This window comes from Tribolium madens, unplaced genomic scaffold (genome assembly GCF_015345945.1).
Source record: "Tribolium madens isolate multiple individuals breed KSU strain unplaced genomic scaffold, Tmad_KSU_1.1 Scaffold_7;HRSCAF=85;Tcas5.2_LG10, whole genome shotgun sequence".
NCBI classification, from domain to species: domain Eukaryota; kingdom Metazoa; phylum Arthropoda; class Insecta; order Coleoptera; family Tenebrionidae; genus Tribolium; species Tribolium madens.
In genome coordinates this window covers 6,373,935-6,394,525 of record NW_025401050.1, presented here as the reverse complement: position 1 = coordinate 6,394,525, position 20,591 = coordinate 6,373,935, and the positions used below count along the sequence as shown (strand labels likewise).

Sequence of the window (20,591 nt, the reverse complement as noted above, 5' to 3'; positions counted from 1 at the left end):
AATAGCAGGCTTCAACAGTTATTTTTATATAGTTGCAAAGGTTTTATGTAAGTATTTTTTTACATATTTTTTAGGGTTTTTTATCCTTGTTTTTTTTAATTTTTTTTTATTTAATATGGGTTGTATTCCGAACTCTACGAATTAGGTGTTTTATCAATTGTTATTTAATTTTAATACTTAAGACTTTTTTTTTCTTCTAACACAAAAAGATAAGGAGATAAGAGATAAGAAGAAGCAACAACGTTTTATGATTTAGCCCTTCTTCTTTTTTTACTTGTAACATTTTATAAAGGAATAATAAAAAACAAGGCCAATAGAGTAAGGTTTATTAAAAAAATGTTTTATTTCGCTTATACTTTTGACTTTCACTTTTGGGTCTTTCTATTTTTTGAAAGTCACAAATATTAAATTAATTTAGACAATTATATGCTTAGGAAATGGAGCGAAAAATTTTTACCCTTTCGAGAGGTTACGTATATTTTCATGTATTTTGACAGATAAGGGAGGAAAAGTTTTACCTCTCAGGGAGGTAATTTTTTTTTTCTTTCTGAGAGGTAATTTACCATTTTTCTCTTTGAGTGCTTTAGCTTCTTTAGGAAGCGTTTCAGGATATAGTCATATAGAAGCTTTTTTTTATATTGACCTAAAGAATTACCTTACAAAATGTTTTACGTTTTTTTTTCAAACAGCAGACTTTAACAGTTATTTATAGTTGCAAAAGTTTTATGTACGCTTTTTTCATATTTTTTTATTTTTGGTTTTGAAGGTTTTTTATTTGAATATAGGTTGTATTTTGACGTGTGAATTATATGTTTATACTCGTACACAAAGACATCTTAAATTTTGTAATGGAAACCTATAAATGATGAGTATGTTTATGAATCTGTGGTCATGATGAGGTACTTATTATATGAATCACTTTTAGAATCACTTTTATGAATCATCTTTAGAATAAATTCCATTACTATTATGTTTATTTTTTTGTATTCCTCAATTATCAAAACATTTAATTTTGCTACTGAAGGGCCAGTTTTATAATGGAATTTAAAAAAGCATTAAATTAAATATTGTTTAGAATGTGCTAATTATTACGGACTACCTTAAAGTATCTTTAATTTGATTATGGAACTGGCTTTAACCCTTTTTATTTTTTTTCTTCCATCAAGAAATAAAAAGATAAGAGATAAGAAGGTAAGAGGTAAAGAGAAGCAACAACGTTTTGCGATTTAGCTCTTCTTCTCTTTTGTTAAAGGAATAACAAAAAACAAAAAAACAAGACCATCAGAGTAAGGCTTATTAAGAAAATGTTTTATTTGGCTTAAATTTTTATAAAACTTTCACTTTTGGGTTTTTCTATTTTTTTGAAGCCACAAAAATTAAATTAATTTTAGACAACCATATACCCATGAAATGGAACGATAAAAGAATAAATAATTTAAAGTTTTATTACAAATTAAATATATTTTTAAATTTACTTAATTACACATAATTGATAATTACTGTTTTACATTTTTCGTTTTGGGACTTCTATGAAAGAGATATTTTTCAAGAATTATAATTGGAGATTCGAAAGTTAAGCACAGAATCAGGGATAAACCTAACGTAAACATAAAATCTCCCCAAAATGCGTGCATCTAAAAACAGAATTTTATTAAATGAACTTAAGATAATGACAAGACTTACCATTGCAAGATTAGAAAATTTGATATTGTTTCTCAAGAGTGAATATCTGATTATAATGACAGCATAATGTACCAAATACATAGAGTAAGAAAGTTTAGTCAAAAATTGAAAAACTGACCATGAAAGAAATTTATCGATAGGTCCTCCATAGCCAGCCACACACAAGAAAATTACTCCCACGACTGCGACAGCCCATGCAGGTCTATTAAAAGCCAAAAACATTGAATTTCCCCATCGATCTTCTTCTGTAGCCATATTTAATGGATAACCGGCCCAGACACAGGCCACTAGACCGGTTAAAACCACTAACCAAAGAGTTATAACCTGCCACTGAAAAAAGTTTTAGTTTTTTTACTTGTAACAAGAACAAAAACATTACCCATTTCAAGTGAATTTTCACTTTGCTTGTTTTAATCTTGTACAAGAAGTAGCCAGCAAGCATTCCGATAACATATGGTCCAAATCGGGCATATGTCGCAGCGTAATAATAATTCATAAAAGCTTGTGAATCCCTGTAGAATTATTTACTAGTGTGTAATAAATTCTTTCGTTTTACTTACTTATTATTTAACATCCCACCTCCTAAATGCTTAACGTAACCAATCACAAATGGAGATACACATCCGGCAATTATTAAGAATCCTAAAGCACCTAAACCAATTTTAGGCCACCTAAATAATGGTATAAGAACGATTGGTGATAAGATAAACAATTGCATGTCGACTTGAAGATACCAAGTTTGAGGCACACACTAAAATTTGGTATTAAAGTTAAGAATTTTGTTTAATTAAAGATGCTTACAGTCATTCCTTTTTCAACATAGTTTGCAATGTACAATAGACTACTCCACCACCCTGTTTCGCAAGTGTCAACTAGACTTATATCGACAACTTTCCACAATGGTCCATTTCCGAAGTGGTTTAGAAGGAAAAGGTGTATTAAACCCACCACAAAGTACGCAGGTGTTAGTCTAAGATATCTATGGACGTAGAAAAGAAATACATTGAATTTTGCTTCTTTGTCCATTGATTTCAAAAATGTGTAAACTGTCACAAGACCTCCAACGACGAAAAATGTGTCAACGGAGACTGTGGCTCCTGATATAAACATATTGGCGGGATCATTTTGCCACTAAAACTGACATTTTTCTACTGTTGACTTTGTTGCACAAAAACTTACGTCTTTCATGGCAAAAAAGTTAGAAAGTGGAGCATTAAAAGCATTTGAAAATTCGTGTCCAATAATGACCCACATCATACTTAGTGCTTTGATTCCATTTAGACAAAGAAGTTGATCTGAATTTTTGCTTGACCGGAAGAGTTTTCGTCCGTTGTGAAGAAAAGAAAATGCAATAAGCAATTCGTGGTAAGGTTCTGTAAAATAAGTTAAGTTGACTCAGTCACAGTCAAGTATTTTTCACCTTTTTTGAAGTAGTCTAGTGCAATATTATAGCAGGTTGAAACAACCACTAAACACAGGAAAACTGCTAGAATTGTTATCGTCACAATTGCTCCCGCTGATAATTCCGGTTCTGTTGCTTTAGAATAACAAAAGTCTTCCGTATAGTTGAAAAGTCCGGGGATTTCAGCTGCTGACATGGTACTTGGTACACATGCAGCAAAATGAAGACCTATATAATCCTCACCTAAACCTATCAATCTGGGTTCTGGGTGCAGCGAAATTCTCTGCAAGTAATTATTTTGTTAAAATTCATTGATTTAGAATATGTCATGGATAAAAATCGTTCAAAATGTGGCTTTACTTTGGCCGAGAATTAAGATTTAAGTGATTTTATTCAGATTGAGCTTTGGCTTAAGATCAAGCAAAAATCTATTAGAAGTGGCTAAAATTGCTTTTTTGGCGGAAAACACTGATTTAAGCATCGATTTAGTCAAAACACTTACAGGACGCGGTTTTACATCGGTGATTCCTAAATTTTTAAAATATTTTTCTGTTTGAGGTTTAAATTTTATACTTCCCAGACAATATTTCCCATAAATTTTATTATATTCAATGCCATAGCATTCATCAAAACTTCCCAAATCCATCCAATTGCCTTCTAATATACCACTAGGAAATTTTGACCAAGCATCCAACACTGAAAACAATCATGTTTCTTCTGAATTTTACCAAAAAAAAACTTACTCTTAATCATTGCATCATTGGCTTCATTCGAATTACCTAATTTATTTCTAATTTGAGCAGTTAGCTCTTTTTTATTCACTACCTCGTTAAAAAATTCATCGTAGAAATTAATAATATTATTATCACAAAGCACCGAAGAGATTAAAAGTAGACAGAAAAGAATATTGGATTTCATACACATGATTCTAGCAAGTATTTTAAACTGATCTAAATTTTATTTTCGTCTGGTATTAATACAATTGTTCGAATCATTATCTGCTGGTATGAAGTACCTTCTCATGCATGCGGTATCTCAATTGCTTTGTAACGATATCAAAAAGCGTTTTCAGGTTTTCATAGTTTGCAATGTTTCGCAATCGGTTAAAATTTTGCTTTGTTTTTTTCTTAATTTTTGAATAAATTAGCACATACGGAAATGTGGAGAATAATTTTCGCCTTTTATATCTAAAAGAGTCATCTACAAGTATGTATTATTATTCAGTCTTCAGTTATTAAATTGTGTAAAATTTGTGTATGGTTACTATTTTGTCTCAAAACGTAGAACTAAATCTAGTGGGATTTTTTTTCTTTAGTTTACAGGAATTTTTAACGGTTACTAAATATTATTAGTGCAACAATAAATCTTTTTTAAATATATAAATTGTAAATTTTGTTATGTATTAATGTTTGATTTTTTTTTATTTGGATGTAGGCACTACGTTGTATAGCAAATTTTACGAATTACGAATCTTAAATTTTGTCATAAAAACCTAAAAATTGATTTATTTGATTTTGTTATCACTGGCCATTTTAGAACAATGTTTAGTTTGTTATTACATTGTTGTATGAATCACTCTATTATCAATTAATTTTGATAATAAACAATTTGTCCCAGATTTTTTTGAATTTTTAAGTTTAAGTTAATAAACAATAATTGTGAAAAAAAATTCTAAAAATTGTTCAATTTTTTCTCAAAAAAAATTGTATTTATTTTGATGCTTAGCTCAAAGTCTTCTACCACCATTCGAGAGTTGGCCTGACACTTTTGCATCACCTTGTATAATCATTATTCGTGCCGCAAGATTTCGTTATATCTACAGGCTGTATTGGAAAAAACGCCCAAAGCCATAATTTCAATACTTTTAAAGACGTTATAATACTTTTTTGCTCAAAATGTAACAGTTTTTCGTTATCAACTGTTTGCTTGACTTAGATAAAGTGAATAAAAATGTTTTATTTTCCACAGCCTACTTTATTTAATTTAATTTTCAAATTGCCTAAAATAAAAAAAAAATAGTAAAAAAAATAATAGTAAGTAAGCTAGTAAGTAAGCTTGTTGAAAGACAATTTTATGAGGAATCTAAAAATAATAAAATATACAGGGTGTTACATATAAAAAACTGAAATTAATGTCACTTCCCGTGAAACAGGAAGCAGCATTGATTGAGCATCTACGCCAAACAATAGATGACAAGAAACTATTCAAGAAGTAATGTAATATCTTTAAAAATAATAGAGTTATATGGCTTGGGGCGTTTTTTATAATAATTATAATAATATAATTTTTGATAATAGGCATTTTTCACGATTAAAATGCAATATTAGAAACAAAAAATCTGTTTTTTGACAATTTTTTTAAAGATTGTTACATTTTTAAAATTAACAATCACGAAGTAATCATTGTTTTAGACATTACGAGCACAAATTACAATAGGAAATACTGCGTGATCACAAGATTATCTATAAAACTATTGCCCGGTTTCTGGAATGAATTAGCACTAGATAAATTTTATCAGTTCGATAGTTACTAAGTTAGCGCTGATCTGATTGGTGTTTCAATAGCAATTATGGAACCGATAAAATTTATCTAACGATAAATCGTTTCAGAAACCGACCCTAAGATGACTAAACAAAAAATCAAATTCTGGCCTGTTACTTAGTGAACTAAAACTACATCTCGGTCACAAAAGAATCTCTTCGCAAGAAAAAATCAGCACCTCAGAGATGACTCTGGCAAAAGGGCAAATATAAAAACATTTTAAAATTTATTGTTTAAAATATCAAATTTTTGACAGTAGCACTTGATTTTTGCCTAAATTTACGGTAAAAAAATCAAAATTTCTATTTAAACTACACGTGTCTGCCATGTATTTAAAATGTTGTTATCCTAACAGCATCTGTTTGGTTATCTGTAATGGCACAGATTTTGAATTAAAAAATAATTTTTGGTTTGATAATAATTTGATATCATTTGAAGTGCGTTTGTTTAATCGTGGAATTAAAGATGATTCAAGAAAGTAATTGTGTCTGGGAAGAGATTGTTTTATTATCTGATTTCCAGAATCATAAACGCTGTAGTTATTTCACTTTTGAAGTGGAGACTTTTGTTTCTGATTTGTTATTTTTGAGTGTTCAAACATTACAGTAGTAATTCGTGAAGATGTTTTGTGTGTGGTTTTGATTTGTGTTTAGTATCAGGCAGATATATTGTTCCATATTGTTTCTATTGTTTTTGTCGAGGTTACGCTTATTCATGTTTGGTTAAATTCTTTCTTGAATTTTTTAAAATAGTTTCTGATAAATTAATTCGAATTTAGGCACAATAAAATTCAATTTGAAACTTTTCATTGAAAGCACCCTTCTTTATAATCCCATCAGGTGATCAATGACCATGAATATTACGATTTGTAACAGATATAATCCGATTGGCTCCACTACCGGAAATTGTATTGGCTTTTAATTCATTTATACATTTCCGTCGTCTACCGTTTCATCAAAACATAACTATGAAATCATTCCCCCTAAACAGTTTCACGGTAATTTTATTGTCTCGTCTGGTTGTGGAGGTAATGACCAATCACTTCTTATTGAAATGAATCATCCGTCAACTCATTCAAATCAAATGAATAAAGCTTTCAGCGTCATAGAGATAGATAATTCCGAGGCTTGTAAGTGTTCGTTTTTTGTGGCTGCATTCTATTGTACTTCCCTTCGAGGTCCATATTTGGACGGGATTCTGTACTCGAAAAGAAAAACTGAGTGTATCTATCTATGACAGACATCTTAATACGTCGGGGTTAAATGAGTGCAGGATATCATAGATAACAGATTCACATTATTGTTTTATTACTGTTGTCACAACTGTGGTTATAATTCGTCATTGTTTTAAAACAAATTTTACAAGCGAAACTGCGCTCTGTTGAAATTGTAATTTGAACTATACAATTATAGCCTGCAGCAAAAAAGAGGCAAAATTATTTTTTCAACTGAAATAAACTGAGTCAACTTTTTTTTAATATTTCTTCTATATTCCTTTGAGATTGGGACTGCCTTTATAAATAACACGTTTCAAAACTAATCGAAATTTTGATTAAATAAGTTATTGAAGTATTCAAATTTTAATTATTTTGGAACTTTCTCTCTCTTGCAAGAGAGTTTTCAAGTTTGGATAAACCTTTTAACGGTATACTTTGTTTACTCAAGAGTTATAGTGATCACCAAGTTTATAACACTAGAACAGAGGGAATATTTAACAGCCAACTTTGTGAATTTCAAATATTAGGACAAGAGTTTTGCCATGTTGGCGTATCATGCAGTTTGTTAATTTAATTGATGACCTGAGGAAGAATTGAGTGATTCCGAAATGTTGCCAAAATAATTTTAGTTCAACATTACGAAATCTGAGTATTTAACTATCATTTTAATGATATTTTTTTTTTGTTTATACATATTTCTTTGGTTATAATAGTACAATGATATTCATCTAGTCGTCTATGGAATTTTTTTACATATAATTATTTTGTGCCGTTCTACTCTTTTTGAACTAGATAGTTCTCTCAACAGTCAAATAAATTGAATTAATAATCAGATGCAATATACTTTAAGCGGCATTTTTTATTATACATGGAAAATCCATAAGCGACTAGATGAAATTCATTTTGAAAGTTTTATTGTTTTACTGTAGTCCTACATTAGGAACATTAGGAAATCAGTTTGAACTATGATAGCACAATAAGTAATAAGTATTTGTCTTCATATTTTCTGGGTCATAATTAAGACAGATTTTTGCGTTTTGAATTAAAATTTTCTTAGAAAAACATATGGTATGTGTCAAAGGTAAATTAAAAAAATCTCACTTTTAGACCGAGATTTTGATAAAATTTTTGATCAGGTGGATTGTTATTTATAATGTTATATTGGCAATGGTTTGTCAACTTCTATTCTGAACTAAAAGACATGTTCAAGCTTTATTTTTACATATAATTCAATTACATTTAGCGATATGAAATTAATTTATTCACACTCGTATATGTAATGTTGACTTTTCGAACTCTGAGGTGGGCTGAAAAGTGACTCATTACTGACCTCCTATTACCTACCTTTAATTCATTACTTATCAGTCTTATCACATCGTTTACGAAAATTAATTAAAGATGCGGTTGTGAACCTTGGTAGAAAATTAATTTCTGTCTTGACGTAAGCATCTCACTAAACCTTTCAATTTTTTGACAGAAATGAAACACTTTCTATCTCAGTATGTAATCTACTATTTAATCACAAAAAAGATTAACTTCTTTCTACTTTGTCGGAAATTAGTACTTTCAAACAAGTTTCCGTGGTGTAGTGGTTATCACATCCGCCTAACACGCGGAAGGTCCCCGGTTCGATCCCGGGCGGAAACATCTTTTTTCATATTTTTTTTTCAACTTATATTAAAATAAAAATTATTAAAATTGAAATTCGAAATGTAAATGCCTTTACACCGTTTAAACCTACCACACATTTAAATTATATTGTAACACATTCAACGACAACACTTATGAATAGAAATTACCATCCATTTAATTCAGTTCTGCGTTCGGTGACATTTAACAACAAAGTCTCATTAAAATCAACCATGAAACACGCGTAGACTCGCCTAACAAACGTTTTATTAACCCAAAGCCTTGTTTAAGAGGCTGTGGAACACAGGGCTTTGTTATTAAATAATAAAATGTCGAAATAAGTTGCAAAGTTATTCATGGGAAAGAAACAACCACATAAAATCTTTTTAAATAAAATCATTTCATTTTTAAATATAACCACATTTTATTTCTAATAAAAAACATGAACTTTGTGTTAGGCAACCCATATTACACGCTCTTTGACTGTAGCTTTGCGTTTTTTGTGTACTAAAAAAGTGTTTAATTAAGGGGATTTTATTATTTATGATTGTAATTGTTGCCAATTTTAGTGTTTTATGCATGTCTTTTCAGAACCTAAATTACACAGCTAAAGTATAAAAACCAAATTGTGTCATTTTCGAAGCTGTAAAATTTTACTTTAGTGTCATTCAGGCTTGATAACTCAAAAATTTTTTGTGCATTTTTTAAATAAAAAACAATCAAAAATCACATCCCGCATTCGCCCGAAATGACAACAAGTTTATTTATCGAAGGGGGCTGGACAATTGACGTTTATTTGACATATGACAGAAACAATCTTTGTTAATAATAAGTTTTAAATTAATTTTGTGCAAGAAAAGTAGTGTTGAGTTGTTATCAGTGATGGAGAGTTATTATTTAAGCACACCTTTAGTCACTGAAGTAAAATTTTACCAAACCAGCTTCCAAAAACGCCCAAGTACGCGAAACAATTTGCAATTACTTTTTCGTTTTAATCTAATTATGTCGAACATGGAGTTCCACTTGACGCTTATTTGTATTCCCCGACTCATTGCGGTTTATGATGCAAGTTTTTATAATGATATTCTCTGTTTCAGATCTACACAGACTGGGCCAATCATTACTTGGAAAAAGCTCGAAGTAAAAAACGCGTCAATTCCTTAGCGGCGGATTGCAGTGACGGAGTCTTACTTGCTGAAGTCATCGAATCTGTTAGTAAGTAAAATTTATATCTTACACGATTTGGGTTTTATGTGTTTTCTCACGAATGGCCAGTTGGACAAATCGAAATTGTTTCATAAAAAGCGAGCTTTTGTGATCCAGCTAACCACGAGAGATTTTTACATTTATTTGTTGCATTTAAGTTTTTGTGACTGAAGCGGAATTAACGTCGTAAAAAGATGGTAAAATGTGGAAAGTTGAAAGGATACCGAGCTTAAACTTGACGTTAAGGAAATGTACCACATATTGGCCTTTTGTGTGCGCAAATAAAATTTTTGTGATAAACATCAGCAAACACTCGTGGATGAATCATGGGCCATGAATTATTAATTTAATGGAGTTATCACTGAAACTAGTTGGATGAGTAAACGCCAAAGCTCCCGAAAATTAACTAATTAAAAAGATAAGTTTTTAAAGCGACTGTGAATTTATTAATTAATTTTTAATTATTGTTAATGATTCAAAAATTTTGTGGTTTCCGAACAGTTTTGTTAATTTAGTGTTGAAAGCTCCAGTCACATTACTTAATATAAAATTTATGGTAGTAGTTTATGAGCTTTAAAAGTAACATGAAGATATTTTACCTCAAACTTCAAACATGTTCTTTTAGATATTTTTATTACAAACAATCATTAGTGTGTTTGCTTCAATTTACGACAAAAATGTGAATTTTTCGGATTTAGAAAATATACAACGCGAACAAATACATTTTCCCGACCTGGTATAATATACAAAGCAATTTTTGTGTTACATATTTTATTGGTGTTTTTTTAATCGTTAAGATATTGCAAAAAAAAGTACTTCTTTTTATCTTTTAGAAATGTTAAAAAATTTACTATGAGAACCAAAACCGGTTTATCACTTTATTGAATCTAAAATAGAACCAAAAGCAAAATCAGTTTTAATTTTACTTTTTGCAAATGTTTGAATTTATCATGAAATTAAAACTTATTTATTACGTGTTTAAAAATGATGTGTTTGGTCAAGACCAAAATGTGTTGCTAAGAGATTATAACACATATTGTTAAAAATAAAATGCAAATGAATATTATCTAAAACTTAAATTTGAAAAACAAAAATACAACTCTAGCATTTTATGTGACAGATAAGAGTACTCTTCCTGTTCTTTCCTATTAAAATGTATGTGATTTGTTTTAAATAATTTTGAATTTTAGCTCTAACTCTTTTAGGAAGCATTTCAAAATACAGGTCCATAGGACTTTTTTTCATTTTAACCTAAGGAATTATCTCACGAAATAATTCAAGGTTTTTTGAGACACTCTATTCTATACAAGTTGTTTTTGTGAATATTAAAATAAACTCAATCAAAAAACTCGAGAAAAATATCTCTTTATTTGTCTTGTTTTAGTTATTTAAAATCAATTTTGCCAAAAATCGGTTGACATAACTCATAGTTTAAAACTCAAAATGTTTTATTTTTTATTAAGAATGACTGTTACACATTAAAAAGACACATATTCAGGTGTTCAGTTTTTATTGTTCAAATTTAAATACAAAGGTTTCCCATGAACATGTATTGAAAAATACTAGCTACACTAAAATAAAATTAGAAAATTTGGACAAATTTGGTTACCTTTATACACCGAAACGAATTCAAATATTAAATTAATGTCGAAATTTTTAATCATGGGCCTCTTAAATGGAGGGGGTATAAGGTAAAAAAATAATTTTAGTGCTATTTATGGCCTGTAACAAATTTAAAATTGATTTTACTTAAAATCAGTAAGTTGTTTCGAAACAACGCAAGAGACTTATTTTTTGTGAGAAACTATGATATTTAGGATTTCAGAGAGTGTAGCTCCTTCTCATAGTATTTTTTAAAACATGTTTGCAGAAAATTTTTGTCTTAAAATTGAATATTTTATCACATGTTTAAAGTGACAACCAAAACGTAACATCCTGTATATTGTCTATTGTTGAGTAAATGTAATAGAAAAAATATTAATATTTTTAAAATCGATTTCACAAGAGTTTTTATAAGAAGTTTTGGGGATTGAGGATACAGCATTTTGAAACAAATACTGCATATGAAATGTTATTGAATTATGTATATTTTACAACAAACATATGGTTATTCAGTGTGTTCTTAAATAATAATATTTTAACAATAAAATTACGAGTTTTAGAAAACTGAGTCTAAAGTTTAGAAAAATTCTATAAAAATTCTGTCATTTTTAATTTTTTTGTTATAACACAATTATTTTTATAAATACACCTATTTGACCTCAAAAATTGCAGCTGAGAAGTATATTGTTTTATTTTCTATTAATTGTTTAGATAAAAACAACTTAAAATTGTGCTAGAAACCATAAATTTGATTAATATTTCAATTTTATTACCATTCGTTTTGGGTAATTTACGGTTACTCTCTCATTTAATACCTATTAAAACCCACATTTTACATAGATCTGTAAACACAAACCACAAACTCCAAACATACGACACATTAAAAAAATACGTTGTTTATTCAATTTATTCATTTCTCTGCATCACCGATAATGTAGCCCACAGACAACCATATTATTAGTTTGAATACATTTACAGTGATGATTAACATAGGGTGTGAGCAACTAAGGTGTTGGATTTGTAGAATTGCGTCTGTATGGGTGGCTCTTGGCTCAACACCCATGTGGGCTACAACTATGATGATGATTTCATCAAATTTGCAATTTCATCGATTTTATTTTTTCCAGCATGCCAGAAAATTCCGGATATCAATCGAAAGCCAAAATCGCCGTCCCAAATGGTAAGTTTAATTGTTGTGTCATGGTACCGAATGGTCAAATCGTTTATCGCATCTGTGTGTCAACACACCGACAAAGTTAAACGTGGGTGTCCGACCTTTCTTGGGATTTAGATTTATATTCGTTTATCTGAAAATAGGATTGTAGCGTCTTGTATTTATTGTCCTCATCAGACACACCAGTGCAAGTAAAAAAAAAACAACATGTATGTTTGAATGGTGGTCAGGTGATAGCCATTGATGGGAATCTGAGATTGAACGAGATTAAATGATTTTTATGGAAATGAGGGCCGAGGTTTTAGAACGGCGTCTTTGTGGTAGGGTATTGGTATACAGAAGTGATTTGCATAGCATAAAAAAATAAATCTAAACTAAGAAAGATTGGGTAGTTTTCTCCTAAAGTATTTTTTAGATAATATTAAGTTTGAAAATACAGGGTGAGTCTTAATATACAGGTGTTCAAAAAATTGCGCACTTCCGTGACACTGACATTGGGCGGTGCCCTAGACAAAAAAAATTGTTTAAAAAAATCTATCTATTTTTTAACACTCTGTATACGTATAAACTTAGGCAATTATCTATAGTTTATGCCGAATAATAACTAATAGTGAAAAAAAAATTGAGAAAACTATAAATGTTACAAATAAAAGTTTTCGGACGTGGAGTTAAAATTTTATTTTTGCGCATTTTGCCCATTTTGCTGCTTCAACAATTTCTGGAGAGGTACAATGAGATTATTAGCGTTCGACATTTTACACTACCAACTGCACTAGTTAAATTAATAAACACTTTCGAAAATATGATTCAAAGCGTTTTGATTATTTTATCTTTTATCTATTTACTTGCTAATTATAATGTAGCTCTTTACTCTCGTTCTAAATACGTTTGTGGATAAAATAGTATGTTATGTATTTATTTGGGGTACAAGTAAATTTTTTACTCTTAATAACATAATATACTACCGTGCGATCAAATAAAAAATAAATTAGAGTAGGCGTCGATTGAATTCTACAGTTGGCAACACATTGGCTGGAAATCTGAGCTAGAAATTTTCCACACAAACTCAAAGTGCAAATGACCATCCACCGTTTCCCTCTTGTACAGCAATAAAAAATGTCTGCTCTAAAGTGAACATTATTTCACTCAAAAGGAATAAAACGCAAACTAGTCAAAGTTTCCGCTGACATTTGATGTCAAAAATCAGGATTGCCATCTGAAGGACTTTAATCACCGCCTACTCTAATTTATTATTTTTTTGATCGCACGGTATTTATTTAACATATACTAATTTTTTTCATTTTTTATTTGATCGTAACTTTTCATTTCCTAAGTTTATATGTTAAGATTTACCTTGCATGTATTTAAATATAAAAATCACTTATAGAACAACAGAAAAATCAATATTTTGACTCGAATATACGTGTAAATATCCATAATGCTATACAAATAGTGTATAAATACCTAGAATTTTTTAATCTTTCATGGGCTATAACCATAGTATAGATTGTTAAGTAGGTAATTAAATTAATGAAAATAACGACATTCTAAGCAGCATAAAAATGATAAGATTATTTAATTTATACAAGCACATTAAATTTTTGATTAAATCATTTTGTACTCCGAGGATGCAAATTACATCCTTGTAGCAGAAAATGAAATCTGCTGACTTGTTGCAACTTCAAGGTTTCTCCGACATTGATGATGCTTGTAGTACGGAAGTTGTCTCAAGAGGGAAACTTTTGAATCGATAAGGGTTGAATTGTTTCTTGAATTTTTTTGTTCAAAGCTCGTCGAAAGTACTAAAACGTTTCAAATAATTAACCATTTATCTCAAACATTTTTAATTCGTTTTTTCGTTTTATGATGATTAAAACACGTACCACAATTTTCGGCTGCAGCTAAATGACTGTTTGAGTCTCGACTCTGTATTTTTACGTTCCAATATTTCACTTTCTGTTTGTTCACATATTCCGGTCACATTCGTTCGTTCTTTTGATGTTTACCTCGATTGAGCCATTTGTGTATTGTTGTGAACCGGGAGAGCAAAATTAAATGAAAAACAAAAATACAGACTGGCATACTAATAATGCGTTTGAGTTGTTATTGACAGTTGCACACAAACTCTATTGTTTGGTTTATTAATTCGCTTAAATGTTGGAAGTAATTGACCTGAGAGGTAATGTTATTACTTGGTAGGTTTTGCGTATTGTGGTTTTAATATTCAAAGGTGTGGGTAATTTGCTTATGATGATTTAACTGACAACTTTAATGGGTTCGTATATTAGATCGTTTCAGTTCGAATAGAGGAAATATGGCAAAGAGAAATATGAATAGAGATACAAACACAATAATTAATTTATATTTATATTGATTTTATCATTAATTTTCTCAATAACTATTTATCGTAGGACACTGATCTCCTTTGTTTATGATAGAAAATTAAATTTGCTTTCCGACGATTCCAAATACAAGAGGCTAGCGACAATAGTTCCGGAGTGATTAGCAATAAACTGCTCCGGGTACCAAAATCTCGACAAAAATAATAAAAATCAGCTTTCAAATTGATCTTTACAACGTTTTATACTTTTCTAAAGACTCTTTTCTAAAGACTCAAAAAAGTGCATAAAACCTTGTTGGGTCGAGTTTGAAAAATTACGAATTTTTAAGTTTTTGAAGATGAGATAGTAAAATCGTAAAAATACATGAAATGTATTTTTTTAAGTGATAGATATTTAACAAAGATACAAAGCAAAGGGTTTTGTAGATTTGAAAAACTTCTTTAAAAAACATTATTCAGCATTCAGAAACTATATCCAGAGTGCGCCAGAACTTGCGCCCCAGAGAAAAATGTTAAAAAAAATCTATCTATAAAAATTTCAAAATTATGAGAGTTTAAATTTTGCACTTCGATTCTATTTATTTCTGTTGGAAAAATAATTTTTCAAGTTTTTTGCTACATGCTATTAGAAGAGGAAATAAGGAAGCTGTATCCTAAATTGTAACTCTGTTTAATGTTATTTGTGGCTTTTATTGGCAATATTTTTGTACCTTTACTAAATAATAATAAAAAAAAACATATACAAGATCATCAATATCATTAAATAGACATAAAAAAATTTCAAATGTCAAAAAATAAATCTCAAAATTTTTTGACAGATAGAATTTTTAAACATTTTTTCCATCTTATCTTTTTTCTGGGACGCAAGTTTTGACACAGTCTGTATAAAATAACGCTAATTGAAATACTTTAAAATTGACCATTACTTTTTTTATTAAATTTTAATATTGTGACAAATTTGAGTAATAAACAATTATGGAATATTTTATTTAAATAATAAGTTATGAAACACTGTATATGTATCTACTTAATTTCAGAATGTGGATTATGACGTTGCAAAACAGTTTTGTATTTTTTATTACACTGTATAATGCACAGCCGAAAAAGGAGGTTCTTTGTTTAGTTTTATGAAAATAGTGATCAGTATTGCTCTTCATATTATATGAGTGTATAGTTCGAATCACAATTTCAAAAACAAAAGAGCAAAATGTATATAAGTAAAATCGACTTATTACTATAAGAGTTTAGTTTAAAATTATCGAACCTAAAAGCTACACCCAAAAATACAAAAAAAAATATTTTTTTTTCTATTTCGGTCTTAGAATAAGTCTATTCTGAATTTAGTAAAATTTCTTATTCACTATCAGTGTTGGAAAAAATTGAAAACAACTCAAATTTTATATTTTAAAACTCTTGTTGTCTTAACAGCTAATAAAGCATGGCTTTCGTGTGCCAAGTTAAATTTTTGCAGGGATGTAATTGTAGAATGTACATTTATGTCGGTTCCGGTGGTTCATAATGTAAATCATTCAACGTAATAAAATAAATTCATAAAGTCATTACATTCCCTTTAACCGGAGACAGCTTTAATATTTCACATTGCACTTGCATATTAGAATATTTATTACTGAGTGGGAATAGGTCACAGAACTGATTTCCATATTTCTGACTCAATTTAGTCAATATTACAAAGTTTTTTCTCATTTTTATCTATGTAGTCCATCTTGTTAAAATCAGACTTCCATTGTAGCGTTTATAATCTTTTGACAGTGGTTTATTGCAACAATTCAAATACATACAGGGTGAACAAAAAGTATTGGACCAAAAAATGTTTTGTTCCATACTTTCTGCTCACCTGGTATATTTAATTTTGAATGGCTGTGCAGTAGATAAAAAATATTTGAACCACTCTGTATACTAAACTTTATTTCAAAAATGAGAATTTTATCTCATTACTGGCTCAGTTTATAAAACAAACTGTTTGTATAGCGACACTAAATAATAACACTAAATTTTATTAATTTTTTTTGTTGACACGTAAATAATAAAAACAGGTGGAAAAGAAAAGCTGAATTGAAAAATAATTTAAACAATTTAAAGAATGTTGTTTCCAATTACTCTTTCTGTTTGTTAAACCGATCAAGAAAAAAGTCTAATTGGCTCCAAGTTCAAATCGTAACGGAATTGGTGGTCCGCTTAACTGAACTTTTTTCGCTTACTTATTAAATTATAAACTAATTATCCAAGTTCGAACGCTAAAACAAACATTCGTCGGGAAAAATTTCAGTAAAACTAAACTTTCGTTCAAGATAATTAGTTTTAATTTTGGTTTCTTTCTCAGAAAAAACAGTACTTTTACCCAAACACTGTCCAATTAAGTAATTATTGAGAAATGGACTTTCTCAGTAGCAATGAATATTTTATTTTAATTATTCCACTTAATGAAAATATTAATATAGAGCTGGGTCTAAAAATAGTTTTAGTGCAGTTGTTTCAACTTTAGTCTAGGATTCCGGTCGTCCCAATTCCATAAAATTAATTCAAGTCTATTACATCACTACCCACGACACATGCTAAATTAATATCGACGTCCGATATATTGTTCATTCATAATTTTAATCAATAGTCGAATGAGGAAGATCAAGGTCAAAACGGTACATCAATAACATGATCAGAGTCTAAATATTATGGTAAAGCATGCTATGTGGTCACACGCACAATTATATTTGTTTTATGACGTCCCTGTATAATCAATTTATCGCATTATCCGGGTCATTTTTAGCGTGCCTCTCTAGAATTATTTGGTTTATAGCGGTAGATTTGGAGATAATGGTACGTTTAAAATCCGTGCTTAATTTTTTAATGTCCTTAAGCAAAATATATAATTGCTCTCTGGCACCGAAATGCAAACCAGACTAATGCAAAATTTTGCCAGGTATGTATAGCGTGTTTCATAAATACTGTACGTTTTGATCCAGTGTGCAGTATTGCAGAAATTTATTATTGTGTGTGCGAAACAAACTTTTAGAATTTGGTTCACTCTGTATGTGAATTAAAATCGATCAGAGCTATTTAAGGCATCTTAAGTTAAAATTAAATTTTATTTTTTTTTCAAGATAAATTTATGCAAATTGTAAAAAAAAATAAAATAATACAAAATTAAAAAATTATAAAATAAAATAAAGCAATAAGTAAAATAAAAATATAAAAAGAAGTAAAAAAAGTATTACAGGATTTATAGGATTTTTTTATTTTTATTATTTCTCCTAAGACAGTTCTATTTCTGTAATAGTAGATTACATACCGAGGTGGAATATGTTTAATTTATGTTATTGAATCATGAGGTTAACTTTATCTCGAGATTGGTAGTGGAATAGAGTTAGGTAATAGAAGCTTAGTAATGAGTCAATTTCCAACCTCCGTTGAGGTTAGAAAAGTCATCATTACATAAACAGTTGTGAATAAAAGTTTTTTTAGTATGTTTTATTTATTTATTAGTTATTATCTATCCAAAATACATATTTACAATTCAAGTCGTTTCTATTTGTATAAAGAAGGTCAAGGTTACAAGATATACGTTGTGAACAACTATACATACTATAAAAGTGTATAAAAAACTATGAGAAAATTTACAGGACAGTGATAGGAATTTTGCATTCAATTTTACCACATTCCAAAATCTTTTATGTTTACAAAATGCAGTGTCACCAACTTAATTTTAAAGTGAGACGTCACTTTAATCATACACAGGGTGATTTTTTAAAAACGGCATGTGCTGTAAAATGTTTATTTATAGTCCGATTTAAAAAATTAAGAATAAGTATTAAATGGTTTCTAATATACAGAGTGTCCGGAAAATTGCGCACCTCCTTGAAAGGGAGTAATTGGGTAGTCTCCTACAGTAAACATTTGTCTTCTTGTCTAGGGCACCGCCCTATGATACAGTGTTACCGAGGTGCGCGACTTTCCGGACATCCTGTAGTATAAGCTGACTATTTTAGAATTTTTCTAAATGTTTGAGTATGTTTTGGGATTTAATTTTAAAATGGATTTTTTATTTTTTTTTCTTTATAATTTGGAAGGTATTAGTTTTCTTGTCACAAACATGTGCAATATGTTTTACGTTTACTAGAAATTATTGTTTAAAAAAATTTACAAAGTTAAAAAAATTATAAAAGCTAATAAAATCTTGTTGCATGGTCTCAAATAAGACTATGCCATTATTGTAATGTCAAAAAACAGCAATTAAAAGAATATTGCCAATATTTTTTCAAATTTTTAATAAGAAATGACAATAAAATTACCTAAAACAAATCAGAAAGACATCTAATTTAATATGATAATTTTTTCGTATTATTATTTATTTGTTTTGTTTACTTTTAATAAGATTATCGTTAAATAAAAGTAAAGACCCTAAATTAAATTAAAAAACATCAAAAAAGTCATTAAACATCATTCTGTATTTTTTGAACGTATTTGAGTGTAGTTATTGACAACATTGTTGAGACTTTTTGTAGATTCAATCAAGTGCAGTGATACAAAGGGGACGAATTTATAACGAATCTACCTATAGTTCACTCACGAAACAAGCATTTTTTTAGTTTACTCCGTATATTATCATTTTTTAGTAACATTTTTATATGATTTGCGTTATCTTATCATTGTTATCAGATGTAAACATGCTACATAAAAAAACTCGAAATGAGTTTTTCATGCAGCATAATCAAAAATTTATTGGTTATTTTGATTTTACACACACAAGAAAGTGTAAGAGAGTTTTATTTTGGCTTTTTAGACCCTTTCTTAGATTTTATCTAAACTGTCGCTTTGAAAAAAAATGGTCCACTTATCCTCTTCAGACTTCCCTATCTCTCACCCTCGCCACCTTCCTGACACAAATTCGAGATAACCGGCCCGGATTAATCCGGGCCGAAACCCATCGATTCACTCAAAAATCACCGAATCGTTATCTTCGATCACCTTGTCCAACACCGATGAAGAGATTCTTGCATCTTCGCCGAAAGGTGGGGATCCGGTCCTCCTCATGTGCAGCACACGGAGTGGACTCTCGGTCAGTCCGTCGTGCGCCTCTCCTGGAAAAGGCAATCTGCCGCTAAGTTCCTGTCGTCCTCGTGAATAAATTACGATTAAAAATACGTGCGGATATTAATCAACAGTTTAGTTAAACGCCGACAACGGGAGGTGCAAGTTGGTGTGTGACCCAGTTTTTTTTTTTGAGGGAATCCTCAAACCTCACCTGGATAATGTAAGTTGAGGTTTGTTTTACGTAATCTTGAACCGGGTTTAGATCCATCCACATGGATCTGTGTTTGTTTTAATTTCGGGGTTTTGTAAACTGGAGCGGTTTCGATTTGTTTTATGTAATTTTTAATTAGGATAATTATTTTGCAATTGAGAGATACACAGCGGCTACTTTTGAACCGCTTAAAAGTTATGATTTGTTTACATGTAACTACTTCTAAAATGGTCAAAATTAAGTGAGGTTCATTACTAAGTTGCTTTAAAATTGTATGGCAAATCGTCGATTTGTGAGGATTTCAGCGTTTTCGGTAAACCGGAAAGTTGTGAACACTTGATTATAATTATAATTTATTTAAAAATTTGAAAATTACAAATTCTCATTATTTTTTCACTCAACTAATAATTTATTTAAATAAAACAGTTTAATTACAATTTGCAAATTTACAAATTCAAAACTTATATTTTCTGTTACTTACCTACGTATAATTATTAATTTTTCAAAGAAATGACAATAATAATTACCTTAAACAAATCA

At 29.5% G+C, this 20,591-nt stretch overlaps 2 protein-coding genes and 1 non-coding gene across 9 annotated transcripts in view; 2 read left to right on the top strand and 1 right to left on the bottom strand.

Annotated features, from left to right (window-relative positions):
* Positions 1 to 20,591, top strand: part of LOC123010234 (protein sickie) — a 146,572-nt gene that overhangs the window by 37,551 nt on the left and 88,430 nt on the right. For 4 of the 7 annotated variants that reach the window (XM_044406946.1, XM_044406945.1, XM_044406944.1 and 1 more), the window contains exons 3-4: positions 9,569 to 9,686; positions 12,407 to 12,459. In XM_044406946.1, coding sequence (XP_044262881.1) covers positions 9,569 to 9,686; positions 12,407 to 12,459 — 171 coding nt within the window. Of the gene's footprint in view, positions 1 to 9,035; positions 9,084 to 9,312; positions 9,430 to 9,568; positions 9,687 to 12,406; positions 12,460 to 19,876; positions 20,061 to 20,591 lie in introns of those variants that run through there. The other 3 variants (XM_044406948.1, XM_044406950.1, XM_044406952.1) reach the window with 3 other exon arrangements.
* LOC123010235 (nose resistant to fluoxetine protein 6-like) lies at positions 1,441 to 4,009 on the bottom strand. The gene is made up of 9 exons (XM_044406953.1): positions 3,829 to 4,009; positions 3,588 to 3,781; positions 3,104 to 3,368; positions 2,863 to 3,056; positions 2,485 to 2,814; positions 2,244 to 2,434; positions 2,063 to 2,195; positions 1,684 to 2,013; positions 1,441 to 1,634 (listed from the first exon to the last, which is right to left on the bottom strand). The coding sequence occupies exons 1-9, from the start codon at positions 4,007 to 4,009 to the stop codon at positions 1,497 to 1,499; spliced, it is 1,956 nt and encodes a 651-aa protein (XP_044262888.1). The 3' UTR covers positions 1,441 to 1,496.
* Trnav-aac lies at positions 8,417 to 8,489 on the top strand. Its single transcript has one exon. It is a non-coding gene; the product is annotated as a tRNA-Val (tRNA).